The sequence below is a fragment of the Crocuta crocuta genome, unplaced genomic scaffold (genome assembly GCF_008692635.1).
Source record: "Crocuta crocuta isolate KB4526 unplaced genomic scaffold, BGI_CrCroc_1.0 scaffold175, whole genome shotgun sequence".
NCBI lineage: Eukaryota > Metazoa > Chordata > Mammalia > Carnivora > Hyaenidae > Crocuta > Crocuta crocuta.
This window is the reverse complement of record NW_027530988.1, coordinates 2,083,419-2,102,239: the sequence shown is the minus strand read 5'-3', so window position 1 is coordinate 2,102,239 and position 18,821 is coordinate 2,083,419. Positions and strand designations below refer to the sequence as shown.

Here is an 18,821-nt window from a genome sequence, read left to right as displayed (position 1 = left end):
TCCTAGGTTTCGTTGCCTGCTTACAGCCATGTCTTAGTTCTTACCTGTTCCCAGATGTCATAAACAATTAGAGTCACTTCCTCCTTATCCACCACAATGCGTCTTTCATAGGTGTCCTCTGTTGGGAAATAAGAACAGGATATAGAGCCCATTAGGAGGCTCCCCAACACACGTGAGACCTGGTAACCAGGGACACCTCAGATCCCAATGCCAGGGACCCCCTCCAGGGAGGTTGCCAGAGAAAGCATTGAAGCAGCTTCTCTTAGGTTTTGGCCTCCAGGGGCTGCTCATGCCTCTTCCATCTCTGATGAGGGCTCCACGGGTGCCCTTGACCCTTTCAGGGTTCCCCCTCCAAATACCTGGGTTCTCCGGCTCATGAGCACTATCTCCCTGGAGACCACCGAAAGTGCCTGCTAGGGTGCTCTTGCCCACGCCGCTCTCCCCTACCAGCATGACCTTGAAGATGCCATCTTTCTGGGTGGGGGCTGCCTCCCCTGAGCCCAAGGAGTCAGAGGAGCCAGAGGATGAGCCTTGAGGTGGCCAGTCAAGTTCATCTATAGCCTGGGCGCGCCGCAGCTGGTGCTTGTAGGGGACAGGCATACTGCCTCTTCGTCTGGGGGCCCCTGGGGCCGGTGGTGGCCCACCCCGGTCGAACCCTGCCAGCAGCTTCTCTGGCTTCTTCAGCAGTGTGGCATCTGTTTCTAGGGGGGGGAGGGGGCAAAGAGAAAGAAGCTATGAGTGAGGGTATGCCTGGCCATCTGCAGAGGGCTCAGTCCTGGCTGCTCTGGCTTCAGAGGCCCAGTCGATGACCATGACCCAGAAGGAGCTGAGAGTCTTTGGTCTGACTTTTTACACCGAAATCGCCAAGAAGTCTGGACTGGTGGGGCTCTGAGGAGCTGAGCTTAAGGCTTAGCCAGTATGGTTCCAGCCACAACCTGTTTAAAACATGCCCCATGCAGGGGAGGCACCTGTGCGCAGGCTCGCACACCCACTCACGCTTCACACTGACACACAGGCACGCCCCCAGACTAGGCCTCTGGCCCTGAGGGCTGCCCCTTTCCACTAAGAGGCCCTTCTTCCTCCTTCTTCCCACACCGGTGTCCCCACATTGGGGAGGGGCACAGGGGATGAGAAGCTGAAGCTGCTGCCCAGGTTCTGGAGGGTGGGTACTGGTAGAGTCAAAAACTTTGTGGGGAGCCTATTCCCAGGGAAGGGCCTTTGCTCATTGCGGTGTGTGCATTAGGTGTTGCTTCACAGTGTGTGAGGATGGCCGCCTCTCCTCGTGGCTCTTTAAGTGAGCACTCCCGGTGCATGGTTGTGTGTGAGAACCCTTCTGCATCTCTGGCTGTCCCTGTGAGTCCGAGAGAATCTTGTGTTCACAGTGAGGTGGAGGGAGGGAAGGAGAGAGCGAGAGAGCGGGAGCATGAGCCAGAGGGAGAGTGACAATGCATGGGTCAGGGTAACTGGAGGAAGAACGACAGACACAACAAAGGGGGATGGAGAGAGGCTGGAAATAACCCAGGATCAATACTTGGCTAGCGGCCAGGGCCTCCGCGAGCCAGTGAAACCCTCACAACAGGTCCCCAGGGTAGCCCCCAGCCCGTGAATCCCAGGCTCGTGGGCTGCCCCTAACCTTTCCCCCATTCTTCCTGCCCATCCCAGCCTCATGGGAATGAGGCTGACCTAGGGGCTAAGCACCAGTTCCCCCAGCGAAGCCCCAGGAGTGATGGGGGCGGGGGCGCTTAGGCAGCACTCCGCAGCCCCTAGCCCAGCCCAGCCTCAGTCCTGGTGTGAGAGGGAGGCTTCTCCACTTCCTGAGTTGCTGTTTGGGTTCAAGCTCCGTCAGCCCCCAGTTCTGACCTCCCCACCAGAGCTTCAGCTCCCACCCCCGTGGTTTCAGCTGGAAACCTGCCCAGCTCAGCCCTCACCTGGTGTGGGTGTCCCTGGGGGGGAGGCCTGGTGGTTGCCGGAGGGGCAGAGTGCTGTGGTTTCTGTGTCCGTGTCCATGTCCGTGTCGAGGTCCGTGTGCATCGGTGTGCGTGTGCGTGTGCAGCCCCGCCGCTTGCAGTCCCCGCTCCCTCAGCAGCACTGTCAGCTTTTCCCTTAAATACCACCCCCATGCCCCCCCCCACACCTGGGGAAGTTGTCCCGCCCCCTGATGAGGTCACACATGCTAATGAGCAGTGATGTCAGCGGGATTCCCTCCTTTCTGCCCCCCCCCTCCTTTGTGTCGCTTCCCTCTGGGAGCACACACACTGCAGAGTCTGGCTAAGACCTAGCAGAACGAAGTCAGAGGAGCAGAAGAGACGGGTTCAGAGAAGTGGCGTGAGGGGTCAGCGCGTAAGGGAGTGGAGGACGGCAGGAGGCAAGGACCTGGGGACTGGGAGGTCTTTCTCCAGGAACTAGGAACTAGGGCAGTGTGTCACTTGTGTACTCTCAGCCTCCTAGCCCAGTGTCCAGCTCAGAGTGGGTGCTCAGTAGCTAAATGGAGGGCCTGGAGGCAGAAACCAAGAGACACCGGGTCACCCTGGCACCAAGCTTCCCCATCACCCTCTCCTTCCCCGTACCACCCCTTCTGGGCTAAGACGCCAGAGTAGCCATTTCCCAGCTGGGGCCCTAGGCAGATGGGGTCTCTGAGGAAGGGAAAATGGCTGCCTTGTTTGGGCGGCTTCATTCTGTCACTACGTGCAGGTGGATGCGAACCATGTGGGCTCCCCTTCTCTCCCTCCTTGCCAGGCCCGCCAACCTAGCATTGATTGAATCACAGGAAAAAAGGGAGTGATTGAGCTTAGCCCTCTAGAAGTATCCAGTCCTGAGTGCCAGCACCCTCTCCGCACTCTCCAGGGCCCCACCAGCCTCCTGGGCTACATGATGCTGTCTGGGTGATGTCTGCGTCCTTGTGGGAAGCCAGGATGGCACCTCTCCTTCACTGCTCTTTTGCTGCCGGCTTCCCTTTCCCTTCTGGCTCCAGCTCTTACCTTTCTTCCTGACCCCGCAAGAACCCAAACATACCTTCTGATTTTCTGGCTCCTCCTCACCCCCTCAACCCAGTGTTTGCCAGGTGCTGTGAGAAGCAGCTTCCTGCATGATCTGTCGTTCTCATGATCCGAAGGCTCACATTGGTAGGGGGTTAGCCTGTCCCCAAGTCAGTCATGCAGTTGGAAAATGGGGGCACCGGGATTCCCGCCCTGGCTTTTCCAATGCCAAAGACTGTTTTTCGTCTGCTGTGCTGCCTTCTTTGTCTTAAATATCCCAGCTGTCTCCTATTATTGGGAGCAGTCTGTGTTGTCATCTTCAGTGGACTCCTCCAGCGAAAGAGGCAAATAGTAATCCTGGACTAACGTGCAGTGACACTTCACTTATCAGAGGTCAACTGTGGGGCAACGTTTGGGGTCTAGGGGGAGCAGAAAGGACTGCTGAGCAACTACAGTACTTACATAGTTTACTCTTTGGCTAGACTCTCCAGTCGTCAATCACATCCTCCTTGTCCTTCCTTATTTACAAGTTCAGCATGTGTCTATGTGTTCCTGTACTTGTTAGGACATTACAGAACATTAGAGTAGCAAGTGACCCCTGATCACCTGGTAGCAAGGTCAGCAACACCACAAAAAACTTTAAAGCTGTCGCAAGCGTTTCAAAAGTGGTCTAAGGGCATTTTGTCAAAAAGGCAAACAGCTTCCCTGACACTGTTACAGCTTCTGAAAACATTGCTATAGAGAAGTCACTGGTTTCTATGAATGATCCTCAGCTATCTGGAAAAATCTATATTCTGTTGCAGATGTGCTGAGGATGACTATAATGTTTAGAATGATTTCCTTCCAAAATGAGCTTTTAGAGTTTTATATTGTAAAGGGGTGAGCTTCATATATCTGGAAAACTCACTTAGGTAGTTGGATTAATTTCCGTGATACCAGACAAGAGTGAGACAGGGGCTGCAGACCCCAGCAAGGATTATTGACCATGACCATTGACTCTGCCTTGGGTCACAGGAGCCAGCTGGGTTTCACCTTGAACCACCATCTCTCTTGTCCCACGAGTAAGAAGCGGAGGAGGGAATAACTTGAGAAATGTTGGCTTTCCTCCTTGAAAGAGCCTGTCGAATAGTGGGGCAAGGGTGAGATTTGAAACTGAACCAATCCAGGTTTAAATCTGCCTCTGCATAGAGACTGGGCTAGTCTCCTAATTCCTTGAAACCGCTTCTGAGCCTGTGAATTGGGTTTATGACGCTTATGGCACAGCCTTGTTATGAGGGTTCACTATGCATGAAAAAGGATCTGGCACTCGGCAGGTTGCCCAACTATCTGATGCTCCCACAACGTCAGGCAGTGTGGCTGGGGGTCCTCTCCTTTCCCAGCAGGGCCTGGAGCTTGGTTCAGTCCCACATTCTTAAGGACTCAATCCCGGTATGTGTTGTTTTCTCAGATTCCCAGCCTGATCTCCATCTCAGGCTGAGAACACCTCCCTCCTCTACACTGAGAGCCTGGACGGGAGTCCCACACCCCGATACTGGGCACTTTGGATAGTGTTGTCTCTGTCCCGATAGGATGAGGTGGCCTTGTTTCTTTTTCTAAAGGCCTTGGTGCAAATGAACGGGTGACTGTTCCCCAGTTCCCCACCTTCTCCTGGGTGAGACCCTCTTGAGTTTCCCATGTTGCCTGTACAAGGCTAGGTCCCCTCTTCCCACCAACCTGGGGCTTCACTGTGGCTGACAAAAGTAGTGTTAGCCTTTGCACCTTCTAGAGCATACACCCAGCACCTAGAGAATCTTCTTTCAGGCTCAGGAATCCAGACACATAGCCCTTCCCAGTGAACTCTACCCTCAGGTCCTCCCTCTGGCTTCCTGAAGCATTTCACCCCCAAGGAGTATTCTTTTTTCTTAAGTTTTTGTCCACATTCATATTACAAATATCACCAGGAGGTCAAAGATCTGGAGCAGGACAAGGGATGAGGCTATCAGCTGAAGAAAAGGAGCAAGGGAGAGGGTGCAGACCAGGGGATGGGGAGGTGTGGGAGGGAAATCAGGGTTCCCTGCTTCCCTGGGCCTTTCACTAGGGGGACCCAGGGCCTGTTAGCACTTGGGAAGGAAGACCCAAAGGGAGAAGAGTATGCAAGGATGGGGATTTCTGAAGTCCCTTCCCCAGTCTCTGGAGAGGTCTGGAGTCAAAGGAATCTGGGTCTTTCCCAAGATCCCTCCATCCCAGGCCTGTACCATATTCACTCTCTGCCACTTCCCTTGGCTCTTGCTCACTGGGAGGAGGAAACGTGTGGTTGGTGTTGGGTTTGTGGATGGAGACACGGATAGGCTATAATCAACAGGGCCCCTCCCCTGGAGGCTGGGGCTAGACCAGGCCGGCCAGGGAGGGTGAGGGCGAGCCTGAGGAGAGCCTGCTTCTGTGAGGGAACGCCTCAGCTCCATGCCACCCCCGTAGACTCCTTCTGTATCCTCTGTCCCAGTTTTCATTTCAAACTCTGGGACAGCTTCTAGCTTGTCACCTCACTTACCAGAGGCTGGGCTCCAACATTTCTCAGGTTATTCCCTCCTCCATCACCTCTCTAGCTCTTCAGCTCTGGCCACTGCTTACACCCCTGCCTCTTTTCTCCGGTCTGGGGTCCGGCCTACAGCCCTACCCCTCACAGCTGCTTAGTTTTCTTATCCTGTGGATTCTCACTCTTCCTAGAATCCACAACTCTATTCCACCGACGGACAACATTCTTTAGAGTCTAGTTTGGGCCCTCTTCTAGGCAGACCTTTTGGATTTGGTCAAAGTGATGCCAGCATCTTCACACCCCAGCCGTTTATGATTTTTTGTATCTGTCTTGCATAGGACAGACTGTCTTGGTGGGGGTGGAGGCCAGGAGGCACGACTCCTACGGTCCCCTAGGGACATTCTCCTTCTGTGCTCTGGGAGTACTCCGTGAATGGGAACCTTCCCAGCTACAGCACCCAGCTGGCTCACCCGACTTCTGGCCTGGTGGTGAGTAAAGAGGCTTGGTGCCTACCCCTGGTGTCAGTCACTGTAGGGCTGAGCCCCAGATGGTAGGTGGGGGTGGTGGAAAAGGTCAGTCTTAGGGTTCCTAGAACTTTCTTACCCTCTGAGTGCTGTAAAAGTCAAGGGTATGTGGTTAGAGGAAGCAGGAAGAGGGCAGGGGTCTGAGGGCAGAGCAGAGGCCTTCACAGGGAGGAGCAAGATGAGGTGAACGTAAGCTGAGATGGGTAGAGACAGGGCTCAGGTCATAGCTCATTTACAAAAATCTTAAATTTCTGCTTTTTTTATTTTCAACCTTCAGTTGCTGGGCAATGACCTAGCTATGGGACAAAAGCATTTTCTGTGCTCTTTTTATAAGCCAGGCCCTGTAGGAAGGATCACAGTCGGTGAAACCTCAGGCCCTGCCCAGATCCTTCCCTGGAGATCTCTAGCCAATTGACATTCTGGTGCTGAAAGGGCACTTTTGGGTATAGGTTTGGTAAGGATGGAGTGTCCGGGCCTATGACCCTTTAAGAAATTTACTTTTTACAAACAGCCACCTGAGTGGTGGTGGCGTGGGAAGACGGTGGTGGTGGAGAAACCGTGCTGTCTGGCATGTGCGGAGGGAGCTCTGTGCAAGCCCCTTCCCTGCCTGAGGGATCTAATTTTACAGCAGCTACAGAGGGTCCCAGGAGGCCTGCCAAGTCCCCTTAGACAGAGGGTCAGGGAGGGAAGTAGCAAAAGGGAAGCTGAGTTGCCCTCTAAAGGGTGTTGTCACTGTGACCAGAGTCCCCAAGGGAGCTAGGTCACCTCAGGCAAGCAGGGGCTCATCCTCCGCTTCAACCACCCAGACTCCGGCTCAGCCAGTGGCACCAGAAGCACATCGTCCTCGTCCTCTGGGGACAGGACTGTTGTGTGGGGTTCAGGGGGGGTCCGGGTTGGTCCTGGGGGCCGAAGGCTGGGCAGGAGGCGGCCTCGCAGGGCCTGCACCACTCCAGACAGCAGTGATGGTTCCAGGGGCACGGATGCCAGTGGCCCCGGGGCCTCAGAGACGGCAGGGAGGGCTGGAGATGTGCTGGTAGATGGGAAGGGAGCCTTGACGGGCAGTGGGGGTGCCTGTTCCCCTTCGTGCCCACCTTCCGCCCCGCCCTCACGGCCCGGACCTGCGTTGCCATCCGGGGACTCAAGGGGAGAGGCAGAGGGTGTGACCTGGGATCTGGTCTCAGGGGTCCGGGCTGGGGGATTGGTTCGAGGAAGCAGGCCCCAGCGGCGGAGACGGCGCACCAGACGGCGCATAGAGCGGCCCCGCTGGCGGCGGCGGGCTCCCGAGGCACCCCCTGGAGTCATATCCTGGCGCAGGATCTGTAGCAGAGAACGCAGGTTGCCGAGTACTGAGTTCTGCAAGGAGAGGAAGCAGACATCAGAGTCAGGGAGGTGGGGAGGGCCCGAAGCCTCAAAGAAGAACGGTACAGCGGCACGGCCACAGGAGGCTGGGAAGCAGGAGGTACTAGGGCTGGGAGGTCACTTACATCATTAGGGTTCTCCGTGGGGAAGTCCTCTACGGGCGGGATGGCACCCTGGGCAATGAGCTGCCCATAGGAGGGTGGGGCCTGCTGCTGCACAATCTCAGCCTCCATCCGGGACAGGGGCGCGAAGATGCTGGAAGGAATGAGGGCTGCGCAGTCACAGGTGGTGCCGGCCAGAGCAGCCTGTCCTAGCCTAGACACGTCTTTTCCCTCTGCACCCAGGCCAGGACAACTGAGACATGCCCTGGCTTTGCCAAGAGCCATGCGAGGTTCCCCTCCTTCTTGGAGATTGCTTTCAGGATCTACACCTGTCCTTTCCTAAGAGGGGCACCCCCATCCCCAAGCTGGACAACTCCAGGAGCCAACCTCTAGGCAGGTCACCAGAGCCCATCCCCAGTGTGGGCCCCCTCAGTGTCTCCACCTCAGCCCCCCACCCGTACAGCTGGCTGCACCCTCACTGACCTGTACTCCTGGGTGCGAATGGCATAGAGCTTGCAGGTGCAGCCCAGGGCAATGACCAGCAGCAAGCCGCACACCAGGCTGCCAATGACTGCAGCTGTAATGACCTTGCGGGGCAGGGCATAGGAGCAGTCCCACTCATCGCTGCCGTCGGCACAGTCCGGCTGCCCGTCGCACACCCATGTCTCATACACGCACTTCTCGTCCCGGCAGCGGAAGTTGCCAGGCTGGCAGTGCCGGCAGCGTCTCTCGTCTGCTCCATCGGCACAGAAAGTCTGGTAGTTGCAGCGGTCAGCGGGCAGGTAGCAGGCTGTTGTGCCGGAATTGCCGGGAGGCCCACAGGGGAAGTGTCCGGGTGGGCAGCTGGGACAGTTTTCCTCATCCGTGCCGTCGGCACAGTCCCATGAGCCGTCGCAGCGCTGGGCCTCACTGTAGCAGCGCTCACCTAGGCCCTCACTAGCCCCCAGGCCGGTGCCTAAGCCGCAGGGTCGATCCCAGGGCAAGCAGTAGCCCCGCACGTGGTAGGTGGCGTTGAAGCCCCGACCAGTGCTCCAAGCAACTGTGTGGTAGGCCACAATGGCCTGGCCAGACAGCGTCTCCACGGTGACCGCCTTGCCATTGCTGAAGTGGGTGAGGCTGCGCAGTAGCCGAGGGGTCTTGGGAGGCCCAGGGCCGTCATACACGTGTACTGCATCTCCATAGCTCAGTTCCAAGGCTGTGAAGCGCACTGCCAGGCGCCGGCCATCATGGGGGTCCAACAGCCAGAGGCAGGACTGAGGGTGGGAGGCTGAGGCCATGTGTGAGTATCCAGGGGAAGAGAAGACCCCGTAAAAGTCTTCTAAGGTATGATTGCAGGGTGGGGTGGGGACAGGGACTGGGGTCAGGTCAGGAAAGGGGTCTGAGCTGCAACCTGCCTCATCAGAGCCATCGCCGCAGGCATCGATCCTGTCGCAGCGCTGGGCCAAGGGCACACAGCGGTGGTTCAGGCACTGGAACTCCTCCTCCAGGCACATCAGCCAATCTGCAGAGGCACCGTGGAGAAGGGCCGTGAAGCACCAGGGCTTGGGGGGCCCTCCCCTTCCCCCTGGGGCTTCTACTATCTGTTCTTCCAGTCCTGTGGACATCACTGTCCGGCATACCTTGGCTATAGGAGAGCAGGAAGCCCTGGCCCATGGGTGCTCTGGCCCCAACATAGCTGTAGGTGATGGTGACATTGCCCCCGGGCAGCTGCAGAGGGCTGGCCGGTGCCTCACACAGGGAGATCTGTGGCTGGAGAGGGGAGCTCAGGATTAAGCGCTCTGAGCCACAGGCCAGCTGCAGTTTTTGGAATCTAGAAGGGTGGAGGAAGGCGGGATGTGAGACATTCTTGACCACCACTGGCTTCTTCCTCTCCCAGTGCTGTCAGGCCCCTTCTACCCCAAGAAGCACAAAACCCCTGCTCATCCGCAATCCGAACAGCCAAATGAACTCAGCCAAATTCCTTTGTAGTCAATGGCAATAGTCCTAGCAGAGGCCAGTAGCAGCATGGCATTCTGATCCCTCAGGCTCTCCCCAGACTGCCCTCTCCCTTCACCTACTCCTTTCAGGATAAATTCCATGGAGAGTGAACTCTGTGAAGCAAGTAGCCAGGAACCTAACATGGGTCCCAACCCTATTGCTCAAGGTTAAGAGGAGACTGGGGAGAGACCTGTACCGTTTAAAAGATCTGGGGAGGCTGAGGAAGGTTCTAAGCTAATCAGGAACAGCTTTTGAAGCCCAGGCAAGGATGTGCAATGGACTGAAGGACTCCTCAGGGCAGCCATATTGGGAGCCCAAGGACTGTTTCTAGAGTGACTGCTGTCCTTCAGAGATGACGAGAATCCAAGCTAGATGTCTGCCCCAGCTCACCTCCAATTCACTGTGGCCCAGAATAAGCCAGGTTTTTAGGGCAGACTAGGCCAAATCAAGTCCTGTTGACAAGGATGGAAAGTCCATGAAGAAAGGATTCCTGGAGGCTTTCCCGTGGTAGAGGGGGCAGGGGGAGGAAGGGAAGGGAATGGAGTCTTGCCTGGCTTCTCACCTGACTGTTACAGTCTGCTCCTTGCTGCCCAGGATGAGCCAGGTGCAGTTGGTCGGGGAGCTGCGGCCGTCTCGGCCCAGGGGCCGCTGTAAGGTACCCTGCACGTCCAAGAGCACTGCTGGGGGGTCATCACAGGCTGGAGAGAGAGGAAAGTAGGGACACTGGTTGAGAGCCCATTACTGTCACAGCCCCTGCCCCCAGGCTTGAGGCTTCTAAAGGTCTGAGCTCTTCACGAAGCAGAGAAACTACCCGTCTCCAACCACACATACACCCGCTTTAGAATCAGTTTTCGGCTGGCCCCCTTCCTTCCCACACTCATTATAGCTTCACCTTAAATATCAACACCAGAAACAATCTGAGGTGGGCTTTGTGCCAGCCCCCGAGCCAGGAGGAGCAGGAAATACTCTCTGCCATCAGGGAGACTATATTCCAGCTAGGGAGATCAAGCATGGATAGTTGGAAAAAACAAGAGAGTACATAACTGTGAGGTGACAGCTCACACTGGATCTGTTTCCCCGTTTGTAAAATAAGGATGGATGATCTCCACTCTAAAACTACCGGAGGTGCCAGAGGAATTCAGGGAAGAGAGAATCCTTCTCAAGGGTCTTCTCTCACTACCAAGCCCTTGGGGCCCCAGAGGCATCCTTTACTCACCAGGGTTTCGGAAAATGGTCCGGTCTGGATGGGCCAGAGCGCCTCCTAGAGGAAGAGCAGGAAAGGACAGGAGAGCGAATCGCCCTTAGTTTTCTTCACCTGAGCAACTCAAGGAGGAAAGGGAGCCATCTGGGACTTCCGGGTAGTTTATGGGAATGGGGCAGTGGAGCATGAGAGGATGCGATGTGTGACCTCGAAGGAAGCCACAGCAGCACGGCCGGCGGGGTAGGAACGGCGATCTAGGGAAGCCCGAAGGAGGATGTGAGGGCTGAGAGGAGCGGCTGGAAGCTTCCCAGAGGTTGGGGAAGGAGCGTCGGATGCAGCTGCAGGGGTTGGGGGCGGGGGACACCCGCAGACAGGGGAGGTGCGGGACGGCAAAGGAGGAAGGGAGTTAGAGCACCCGGACTCTGACAGCCCCAGGGGCGGGGTGCCGGGTGAGTAGTCTTGTTTCGGTTTCTTACCTAGGAGGAGGAGGAGGAGAGTAGTGGGCAGCATCCTGAGTCGTCCGAAGGTGCAGGAAGAGTCCCGGAGCCTCTGTCGTCTATCCAGTGGGAAGGCGGCGCCGCTCTGGGCGTCCAGGCTCCCCACTGCCGCCTCCCCGAGGGGGCTGCATGGCCCGGGCTCCCCCACGGGTGCTCTGGATGCCAGGGCTGGGGGCGGGGAGGCGGCGGCCGTCCGGGAGCCCGGGCGGTGCCTCTCGCCAACTTCGGAGTTGTTTTCCCCCGCCGCCGCCGCGCTCTCTGCCGCGCTCTCTCCCTAGGCCGGTCCTGAAGCCCCGGGAATCGGTTCGAGGGCCCGCGCTGAAGCGCGATCTCGCCTAGAGCCCGCCCGCAGGCCGCGAGAGTCCCTGTCCAGGCCCGGCCGCCACCTGCCGGGGCTCGAGGCCACTTCCTCTTCGGGCCAAACTTTGCCAGGGTCAGCCCCCAGGGCCGGCCCGGGCGCGGCTCTACTTCTCCTGCGCGTCCAGCGGGTGGGACGCAGCAGGGGGAGCGGGGGAAGGAGGCAGGAGGCTCGGCCCAGCTTCCCGGCCCTCGCCCGGGCGGGGCCCCCGCCAGCCCAGGGGTTGGAAGAGCCCGGGCTGGGGGAGGGGGCGGGGGACGAGCTGGCCCCACCCCTGCCAGTCATCGCGCGCGCGCCCCGCCCACCCGCTCTCCTTAACCCCTTTCCGGCCCTGCCCGGACCCGTCAGGTCCGCCCTTGGCTAGGCTGTCCGCCTTCACTTTAAACTCTGCTTACTCTGCTTTGTCCCTTCGGTGACTCGTTTGTTAACAGGACTCGTTGGTCAAAAGACAACTGCTAATTCCGTAACTGCCTTGTCTTTCCTTTGCACCCTTAAACTCTCAGTACTTTTCTTGTCCCAGTGTCTGAGATTAGGCGGCACTTTTTGTTGTGAGCCTCTATTATAGCAATTACCACACGGTGTTATAACTATTTGTTTACTCGTCTTTCCCGCCCCCGCCCCTCCTCTCGTCTGGAAACTGAAACTTCCTGTAGGTTGGGGCCTAGAATGTTTACCTTTGCACGCACAGGGTTTCTCTCCTGCTAAGACACCCAATAAATGGTAAATAAACGAAAAAATGTGGCTTCGCCACTTGCTGGCTCTGTGACCTTGAGAAGAATCACTTAACCTTTCTGCTTCTCAATTGTAAAATGGGGTTAATAGTGCAACTCCCTCGTAAGGTTGTGATCAACGTTGAGGGAGTTAATGCACTTTGAGCATCTAGGAAGTGCTCTGTACTTCAGAACAATTATGATTAGTCACAGGAGTTATTTTTTATTTATGTGAGCTGTTATTCCTGTGGCACTGATAGATAGGTAATATTAATAAACAACGAGAATAGCAAATACTTCTTGAGCTTTTTTCACATTTCAGGCACAGAAGCACTTTTCAAGTATTTGCTCCTTTAATCCTCCTCACAGTCTTGGGAAGTAGAGACTAGGATTACTCCCATTTTACAGATAAGGAAACTCAGGCACAGAGAGGTTAAGTATTTTGCCCGAGATCATGGATCTAGTAAATGCTGAAACAAGGGCTTGAATCTAGGCAGTCTAGCTCTGGACAGAGTGTACATTTGGATCCTTACTACTCTCTACTCTGTGCTCTCTACAAATGGTACAAAAACAGTTTTCTGTCCATGACATTTGTTGTTGGCATCAGTTTTGATATTTTCAAAACTGGAACCACAGCAGGGTTGGCCATAAAAAGGCCCTTCTTTCACTAGGACCATGGTCCCACGCAAAGGGATCTTGGTCCCTTGGTCTCTTTGCTGTGCCCTCTGCCGTGCTCCCTCTCTGTGCAGCCCTTGGGATTAATGAGGAGTGAAATAGAACTCCGAGTGTGGAAAAAGGACGTTGAGCAAAGGGAAGCAAGGCAAAGAGGTGGGAAAAGTTAAAAATATTTAAGTTCAAAAAGTGATCATGGAGGTTTTAGTTGATTGCTGCTGTGTTCTCGATGCTTGGTGGATGCCTTGAACTTCAAGGAGCATACCGTGTACTTGGAGGGAGAGGTCAGGTACACAAATGAAAGAAGCCAGACAGCCATGGGGAGTACCCATGGGAGTGGGCAGGTCGGGGAGAAATTTAGAAGCTTAAACTTGGCAGGGGAAAGGAGGCAGGGAAAGGAGGAAGGGAGCCCGTGGCCTGGGATGCCCAGTAAATGAAAAATTGCCACAAATTTACAACCAACCAACCAACCAACAAACAAAAGCGTGCGTGGGTGGCTCAGTCGGTTAGGTGTCCCACTTCTGCTCATGTCGTGATCTCCCAGTTCACCAGTTGGAGCCCGGCATCGGGCTCTATGCTGACAGCTCAGAAGCTGGAGCCTGCTTCAGATTTTGTTGTCTTCCTCTCTCTCTGCCCTTCCCCTGCTCATGTTCTGTCTCTCTCTTTCTCAAAATTTAAAAATTTTTTAAAAATTAAAATCAAGATCTAGGCTTTTGGGAGCAATCATCATTATTGTCAGAAAGAAATGGCACCAGGGTAAAACAAATTTCATTCTATAACTGTTTATTAGAGTGCCTTCCAAGCACAAGGCACTAAACTAAACGCTGGGGGTTCATATTTAAGAGTGAATTCCAGCCCCAAAATGATAGGAAAAAGGTTAAAGAGGACCTAGGTCCTTAAAATAAGTTTAAGCTTCAATTAGTCCAGTGAATTTAAGTGTCCAGTCCCATATAAATCACATCCTAGACCACTAAGTACATTTAGGAATGGGCCTAAGATGTTCTTGGAAATCTTTGAGGAATTATGAAAGGTAGTGGAAGTAGTGGAAAGTGGGCAGATGTTTGGTTTTCAAAATGGTACTAACTTGTATAGAGTACTCACCTCTAGTAGGCACTGTTCTAAGCCCTTCACATGTATTATCTCATTTAATCCTCACCACACCTCTAGGAAGTAGGTGTTATTTTTGTCCTCCTTTTATTATTGAGGAAACTGAGTCATAGGTAGGTTAGATAACTTGCTCAAGATGAAACTGCTAGCACGTGCAGGAGCCAGGGTGCTATGGTCTGAATATTTCTGTCCCCTGTCCCCCAAATTCATATGTTGATTTCTTAACCCCCAAAGATGATAATGTTAGAAGATGGGACTTTGGGAGATGTTACGTCCATGAGATGGAGCCCACAGTGGGACTTGCGTCTTATAAAAGAGGTCCTAGAGAGATCCCTCCCTGTCTACTATGAAAGGACATAGTGAGAAGGTATGTTGCTGAACAAAAAAGAGGGCCCTCACCAGAAGATGCCCATGCTGGTGCCTTGATCTTGGGCTTCTCAGCTTCTAGAACTGTGAGCAGTAAATCTGCCCAGTTGGTGGTATTTTGTTATAGCAGTCCAAAAGGACTAAGACAGAGGCTTGATACTGAGAAGTGGGGGTGCTACTCTAACAAATACCTAAAAATGTGGAAGTGGCTTTAGAACTGGGGAATGGGCAGAGGCCGGAGAGGCATGCTAGAGAAAGCCAACACTGCCATGAACGGATTGTTAAGGCGATTCTTGGGAAGGATCAGAAGGAGAGAGCTGTACAGAGCTCAATCTCTGTAGGTTACCTAAGTGGTAAGGAACAGAACGTGGATAGAAATATGGAGATTAAAAGTCACCCTGACTAGGTCCCAGACGGAGAGGAGGGACACGTTAATTGGAAACTGGAGGAAAAGAAATCCTTGATAAAAGTGTCAAAGAGCTTGGCTGAGTTGTGTTTGGATCCTAGTGGTTGGAGGAAGGTAGAATTTGCGAGTGATGAGACTGGATATTTGGGGCTCACATGTGGAGCTCAAACTTACTACCCCAAGATGAAGAGTTGGCATGCTCTATGGATTGAGCCAGTCAGGTGGCCCATCTGGCTGAAGAAATTTCTATGCAAAGTATCTAGGAGACAGCCTGGTTTCTTTGAATACTTTTAGTAAAATGCAAGAAGAGAGAAATGATTAAAAGGTGGAACTGTTTTTGTTTTTAATTTTTTTAACATTTATTTATTTTTGGGAGACAGAGAAAGAAAAAGCATGAGCAGGGGAGGGGCAGAGAGAGAGGGAGACACAGAATCTGAAGCAGGTTCCAGGCTCTGAGCTGTCAGCACAGAGCCTGATGTGGGGTTCAAACTCTTGGGACAGAGATCATGACTTGAGCTGAAGTTGGCTTCTTAACCAATTGAGCCACCCAGTCATCCCTAAAGGTGGAATTGTTAATCAAAAAGGATGCAGAACAAAAAACTTGGAAAAATTGGGGCACCTGGATGGCTCAGTCAGTTAAGCATCTGACTTCGGCTCAGGTCATGATCTCACGGTTCATGGGTTCGATCCCTGCTTCGGGCTCTGTGCTGACAGCTAGCTCAGAGCCTGGAGCCTGCTTCAGATTCTGTATCTCCCTCTCTCTATGACTCCTCTGCTCATGCTGTTTCTCTCTCTCTCTCAGAAATAAATAAAACATAAAAATTTTTTTTTAATTTGGAAAATTCATATCACGATCTAATATTCTATATATTTTACTCATTTATCATGTTTATTGCCTGTTCCTCCCACAAGAATGTAAGTGTCATGGGGCAGGGATCTATTTGTTTCCTGCTATATCCCCAGTGCCAAAAACAATATCTGACACAAAGTAGGTATTCAATAAATGTTAATGAATAAGTCAATGACTGCCAGTCATAAGCATCACATAGATTATGTCTTTTAATTCGCTCAACTACCCTTTCAATTATTAGCCCCACTTTATCTTATTTATTTATTTATTTATTTATTTTATTAAACATTTTTTTAAATGTTTTTATTTATTTCTGAGAGAGAGACAGCATGAGCAGGGGAGGGTCAGAGAGAGGGAGACACAGAATCTGAAAAACAGGCTTCAGGCTCTGAGCTAGCTGTCAGCACAGAGCCCAAAGCAGGGCTCGAACCCATGAACCGTGAGATCATGACCTGAGCCAAAGTTGGCCGCCCAACCGACTGAGCCACCCAGGCGCCCCTATTTTATTTTTTTAGCCCCATTTTAAAGATGAGGAATTTGAAGCTCAGGAACATTGCATAATTGGGGCCACTCCACTAGTAAGTTGTGAAGACTGGATTCAAACCTGGATTGTGTAACTCCAGAGCCCTTGCTCCTAACCATTAAGTGATACTGCCTCTCTATGTGCTGGCAGCTATGTTTTAAGACTGAAACAATGGGGGTGGCTGCCTGGCTCAGTCGGTGGAGGACGCGACTCTTGACCTCCAGGTTGTGAGTTCTAGCCCCATGTTGAGTGTAGACATTACCTGAGAATCAATCTAGAGGAGGGTGTTCCAAATGATGAGGAGTCTCTGAGTCATGTCATATGATAAGCAGTTTATGGAACTAGAAAGGCTTTTCACCTAAAGAAAAGCTTCATTTGAGTGAGGGTTTGAATGTATGAAAATTAGATCAAAATATCTGAAGAGCTATAGCATGGAACAAGAATTTGTTTGTTCTGTACAGTCTGAAGGGTAGAGGCTGGAATTAACAGAGCAAATAAAGAAAGTCAATTGACTCCCTGCTTTTGAGGTATAGAAGCTGGTGGTACCGGTAGGGTTGATGCTGAGGGACGGATGTCCTGGGCCTTCAGGGTTCCGTGGCAACTCTGTGACTCATGAATTTCAGGGTGGCATAACTTCCCAGAAAACAAGGGCAAAGAAGCTTCTAGAAACAAGTGTGTTCGATGCTAATATGAAGCCAAGAGAGTGAAAGCACAGAAGAGGCCTGGGGTGTGAAGAAAGAGGTCACAAGGGCCCTTTAAGGAAAAGTTACAACAATCAATTCGGCAGCACTTGTACTACAATTGGAACAATACAGAGATGATTACATGGCCCCTGTGTAAAGATGACACACGGATTCATGCAGCATTCCGTATTTTATTGTACATTTAAAACAAATACTATGTTTAGCATGTATGTTAATTAAACTTCAATTTTTTTAATGCTCATTTTTTTTAAGTTTATTTATTTATTTTTAGAGAAAGAGTGTGAGCTAGCAGGGGATGGGAAGAGAAGGAGGGAGAGAGAGAATCCCAAGCTGGCTCTGCACTGGCAGAGCCCCGCAAAGGGCTCAAGTTCACGAACTGAACCATGAGATCATGCGTTGAGCCGAAGTTGGATGTTTAACCGACTAAGCCACCCAGGTGCCCCTAAATTTCTTTTTTTTTTTTTTTTGGAGAAGTTTCACTAAATGCCTGGGTTGGGCTACAGATGGGGAGGTTGAATTAAAAAGAAAAGACAGGTGGGGCACCTGGCTGGCTCAGAAGAACGTGCCACTCTTGACCTTGGGGGTCATGAGACTGAACCCCATGTTGGGTGTAGATATTACTTAAGTGAATAAATAAAAAAACTTTAAAAAGGAGAGCCTAGGTGGCTCATTCGACTGAGTGACTCCGACTCTTCATTTCAGCCCAGGTCATCATCTCAAGGTTTATGAGTTTGAGCCCTGAGTCCACACTGACACTGGAGAGCCTGTTTGGGATTTAGGATTCTCTCTCTTGTCGTCCCTCTCTGCCCCTCCCCCATGCTCATTCTCTCTCTCTCTCTCTCCCTTAAAATAAATATATAAACTTAAAAAAAAAAACTAAAGAAAGAAGAAATGACTGGTGAAGGAATGCAGACAGCTGTTGAAACACATTGGCTTGACAGAAAAGGGGGAAAGGAGGGAAACCATTCAAGACTGTGGTAGTGTCCAGGAGAGAGCTTTTCAAGATGTGGAAACTTCTGTGTTTGAAGGGAGTAGGGATTAAAGATCCTGCCATATGGTTATAGGAGCAAGTTTCCTTGTGCTTTGGAAAGAATGAGATGCGAGTTTCGAGAGACATCTCAGAGATTTGAGAGAAACCTCAGTCATTTCCATTTTGATAGATTACAAAATTAAATACTAAGATAAATGGATTAAAAAAAAAGATAGATGGTTTTAGGGGCCCCTGGGTGGCTCAGTCAGTTGAGCATCTGACTTCAGCTCAGGTCATAATCTCGTGGGTGAATTTGAGCCCCACATCAGGTTCACTGCTGTCAGCCTGTCGGCACAGAGCCCACTTTGGGTCCCCTGTCCCTCTCTCTCTGCCTCTCCCTCACTTGTGCTCTCCTAAAAATAAATATATATATATATATAAAAAGAAAGACGGTTTTGAAAATATTTAGTATATTTTATTTATTTATTAAAATTTTACTTTTTAAGTAATCTCTGCACCCAACATGGGGCTTGACCTTACAACCCTGAGATCAAGAGTCCAGGTTCTAATGACTGAGCTGCTCCAATATTTAGTGTATTTTAAATATTTCTATTTAACAAATAAAAACTTTTTTTTAATAGTTTATTTATTTTGAGAGGTAGTGAGAGACACAAAGCACAGATGGGACACAGAGAGAGGGAAAGAGAGAAGTCCAAGCAGGCCACGTACTGCTAGCGAGGAGCCCACCTGAGTAATGTCAGATGCCTAACTGACTGAGCCACCCAGGCCTCCCAACAAATGAAAACTCTTAGCACGAACAAAGCAGTAATATAGTGATAGTCACAAAATGCCTACAGGCATTTATATATTTTTATTTTATTTTAGGCATTAAAAAATGACATTTGTTTATTTAGAAAGAGAGAGAGAAAGAGACAATCCCAAGCAGGCTCTGCTCTGTCAGTGCAGAGCCCATTTGGGGGGGGGCCCGGGGGGGGGGGATGCCCTGCCT

General features: G+C 52.1%; 2 protein-coding genes and 1 non-coding gene across 3 annotated transcripts in view; 1 reads left to right on the top strand and 2 right to left on the bottom strand.

The window, feature by feature from the left end:
• The window catches only part of REM2 (RRAD and GEM like GTPase 2), a 4,442-nt gene extending 2,355 nt beyond the window's left edge, over positions 1–2,087 (bottom strand). Inside the window, 3 exon segments of the mRNA XM_077770279.1 lie at positions 45–118; positions 360–701; positions 1,929–2,087. Coding sequence (XP_077626405.1) covers positions 45–118; positions 360–701; positions 1,929–2,031 — 519 coding nt within the window. The 5' untranslated portion in view covers positions 2,032–2,087.
• A 4,167-nt stretch (positions 2,088–6,254) lies between these two features.
• On the bottom strand, positions 6,255–11,746 carry LRP10 (LDL receptor related protein 10). The gene is given in 8 exon segments (XM_077770378.1): positions 6,255–6,818; positions 6,821–7,364; positions 7,496–7,625; positions 7,955–8,972; positions 9,091–9,281; positions 10,011–10,146; positions 10,665–10,709; positions 11,126–11,746. Coding segments are annotated over 8 exon segments (2,139 nt in total). The 5' UTR covers positions 11,160–11,746; the 3' UTR covers positions 6,255–6,777.
• A 5,157-nt stretch (positions 11,747–16,903) lies between these two features.
• On the top strand, positions 16,904–17,015 carry LOC144236802 (U6 spliceosomal RNA). The gene has a single exon (XR_013336652.1). It is a non-coding gene; the product is annotated as a U6 spliceosomal RNA (small nuclear RNA).
• The last annotated feature ends 1,806 nt before the right edge of the window (positions 17,016–18,821 follow it).